At 36.4% G+C, this 3,672-nt stretch overlaps 1 protein-coding gene across 1 annotated transcript; it reads left to right on the top strand.

Annotated features, from left to right (window-relative positions):
* The first annotated feature begins 239 nt into the window (after positions 1-239).
* Positions 240-3,454, top strand: LOC134269388 (uncharacterized). Its single transcript, XM_062751582.1, has 4 exons — positions 240-1,215; positions 1,436-1,632; positions 1,779-1,822; positions 3,057-3,454. Exons 1-4 carry the CDS (start codon positions 240-242, stop codon positions 3,133-3,135), a joined length of 1,296 nt encoding a protein of 431 aa, XP_062607566.1. The 3' UTR covers positions 3,136-3,454.
* The last annotated feature ends 218 nt before the right edge of the window (positions 3,455-3,672 follow it).

Below are 3,672 nucleotides of genomic sequence, written 5' to 3'. Positions count from 1 at the left end.
TTCTTTGGAAAGTGATACTGAAAGTGAAAATGACAGACCATTGTTCCTTGAGCGTAGAAGCACACGAAGCAGAAGTACTCAAGAAAAAACTTCAGAAAGTGGCATGGAAAAAGTATTGACAGATGATAAAATGGACATTGATAGTGGACGTAGGAAATCACTGAGGACCAGAAAGAGAGCAGATGCCAACAAAACGCCTTTAAATTCTGAAACTTGTGTATCCCAAAATCAGCAAACTCATGATCAAGTCAAAACTAAAAGCAAAGGAGAATGTGTCAGAGAGGTTAAGGAGTGATTCTGTCTGCGAGCTGACAAATGTAGATAAAACTAACAAAAACCAAGCTGGTTACAATAAATATGATAGACAGAGTAGCCAAAGGAGAAGCAAAAGAAACTACAGTAAGCTTTATTCACATTCTGAACAATCAGAAAGCAAGAAAACTTCTTATGAAGGTGAAGTGGAAGAAACTTCTGACACAAGTGATGTGGAACTGGGACTAAATGAAGAGCTGAACATTGAGAGGAATAAAAGAAAAAATTCAGCTGCTGTATTTGAAAATGAAGATACGTCAGCAAATGTTGCGATGGGTGCTAAGAAAAGTAGTACAGAAGTAAGGAAATACAAGACTACATCATCCTCATCAAACAAACTGGTAAAGGAAGCGAGTAAGGGTGAAGGTAAATTTGTTTGTATTGCATCAGTACATAGAACCAGCCCCGTTGCAGATTTGATCATTAATGTCCCTGTCGACTTGGAGAAATTAGATTGGACAGAGGAAGAAGAGGATGATGGGAAGAGAGAGAAGATACAGAGACAGTTCCTCGGAAGCCCTATAAGGATCCCAGAGATCAACGGAAGTCGTAGCTCATCAGAGGAGGACGGAGGTGTGGAAATTATCTCGTGTGACGACAATATGGATGAGGAAAGTGAGGAGGACAGAGGTGTGGAAGTTCTCTCGCGCGATGATAAAGTGGATGAGGAAAGCAAGGAAAAAGGTGGAAAGAAACAGAGGAGTAAGTCAAAGAAGAGTCATACAAAGGTCACAAAGAATTCTTCAAAGGAGGTGATTGGACATTGTGATAATGTAGACCACAACAAAAGGGATGGAACAGATCTGGGGATTTCTAAGTCTCCTAATGGAAAATCTGGATCTTTACTTTCTGGGGAGCAGGACTGCCAAGAGGGAGAAAAAGTCATAGAAGACCAAGAGGAGGGTATGGTTTTACATTTTGTTTGTAGCTGTTTGTAGGAAAGTTTTATCAGATAGATAATTCACATTGATATCTTTGTCTTGACTTACATGTTATACTATGATTTTCTTTACTTTTAAGCAATTTGTTTGACACTGTTCAGAATATGAAAAAGTTTAAATTTCATATAAAATGGATGCATATACATAGAACTTTACTTAATAATAGAAAATGCTCTTTTAAGATGAAAGTCTACAAGTGGATGAGACTCCAGTGAAGGAATATGACGTGGAGAGTTTCTCCACCCTGTGGCCAGCATTAAGTGGAGGAGAGGGTGTGTCTAAGGCTAGAGCTCGCCATTTCTCTTCCATGTCCACCCAAAGCCATAAATCTAACTGTAGTGATCTGTCGGCTGTATTCTCCCCCATCAAAGTTGACAAGGTTTGCTAGATTTCATATTTATTATAAAGTTACAGTTCTTGTGTAATTATATTGCAGATGCCTCATCTGAGATTCTTCATCTCCAGGCAGTGTTTTAAAAGAGAATCAAGGTATTTTAAGGTATTTTTTTAATTTTGTTTAAACAGGATATTCAAGAAGAAAGAAGAAGCTCAAGGTCATCAAGTAGAAGGTAAGATTAAATATTGTTCCTGGTACCAGGTGTCTTCATTCAGTGTGTGTCTTACATTTTGGATGGTCATGATGACTGATATAAATCACATTACACTGCTTGAACCACTGATGGCAGTGGCAGATATAAGCAGATGTACAGTTTCAAAGTGTTCTTTCATAGTACTGTTAAAAGTTAAGAAAATGAAAAGCTGGAATCTGGTGTCTAGCTTTGGCACACAAATGTCTTTACATACTGTAGATTCCTAATTATACGTGGAGGAATTAATTTCCACGTAATTTCGCGAGAAGCACCGTTCGTGAAAAATATTACTCATTTTTAGGTCACCTGAGCAAACTAGGGCGGAGCTCTATAGATTATATAGTGAAAATACATGAATTCTTTGAAAATCTTCTTCTCTGCTCCTGGGTACTAAATAAACTAAGTGCATAGTTATGATGAGCAAAGAATGCCTCTTCCAAAATTGTGAATTTTAGGGGTTCTGGTGTTAGGGCGGGGCTCTATAGATTATATAGTGAACATACATTAAATCTGAGAAAATTTTCTTCTCTGCTCCAGGGTATTAAGCAGATGAACTACCTATATAGTTATGATGGACAAGGGCCCTAATCTTCCAGAACTGTGAATTTCAAGGCCCCAGGGTCAGGGGTACCATAGAGGGGGGGCTGTACTTATATACTGAAAATGAATGAATGGTTTGAAATCTGCTCCTTGGTATTAATCAAATATCAAGGCCTAAGGGTCAGGGGTTCATGTGTGATAGGGGCACTACTGATTATTGCTGAATATTACTGATTAGTTGAAATGCATTTTTTGTTCCCCTACCCTGCATATGGGTATTAAGTAAACAAACTAAGCAACTGCTAGGTATATTGTTATGATGATCAATGGTGCCTCTTTCAAAATTGTGAATGCCATAGCATCTGGCTTAAAAACATGAATCAAATTCAATCACTGGAAAGTTGTTGCATAATGCTCAGGTGACCTATAAGGCCCATGGGCCTCTTGTTATTTTTATGGTGCTAAAATCTAAAATTCTGTTGATCAACTGTCCATTCGCGAATTATAATTCTCGCGTTTTGACATTAAAGAGCCAGTTCGCGGAAAAAAGCACTCGCGAAAAATAAGGAATTTACAGTAGTATAAAGTTTGCTCACCTGTAGTAAATTACTGTATCATTAAGGTTAATAACTACACTATAGACATATATATAGGTAAGCTTTTTGTTCTGTAGGGAGATTTTGGGAGACTTTGAGAACAGGAAGAGGAAGAGACTCAGTGAACCAGCGTCCAGAAAACGTAGACGGAGATGATAATGTCATTGATTGAATGTAATGTCAAGACTATTCCATGGTATCATACACCTAAAGAGTTGATGCTATTAAGTATATTATCCCACAGAATATGCTAAATAAATGTAAATAATTTGCATGCACTTTAGCTTATAGTAAATAATTATCACACTATGACGCCGAGATGGTTTTGGTTTAAATACTTGTACAGATATATAAAAAATATTTCATATTGGATAGTCACAAAAAGGACTGAATTTACATTAATCTTGTTTATTTATGCTTTAACAAGAAAATGAACATCTATTTTATCTGGAACTGATAAAATTAAGTATTAAACATACATATAGATGACTTCTTATTTAGAGTTTACACTGTACATTTATTTATTTGTTTGTCTTTATTATTAAAGCTTAAATGCTAGATAAAATGATTGATTGAATTATTCTATTCTTAGCTCACCTGAACAAAGTTGATATGAGATTATCATATGATATATATTTAAGTTAGGCAAAAAAAAAATGAATTTCTTGGTTCTCAGGCCCTCCCTCATCTCTT

Source organism: Saccostrea cucullata, unplaced genomic scaffold (genome assembly GCF_032062105.1).
Source record: "Saccostrea cucullata isolate Sc308-1 unplaced genomic scaffold, CSIRO_AGI_Scuc_v1 ctg8814, whole genome shotgun sequence".
Lineage (NCBI taxonomy): Eukaryota > Metazoa > Mollusca > Bivalvia > Ostreida > Ostreidae > Saccostrea > Saccostrea cuccullata.
The sequence above is the reverse complement of the archived record's forward strand: the minus strand, read 5'-3'. Positions and strand labels throughout refer to the sequence as shown.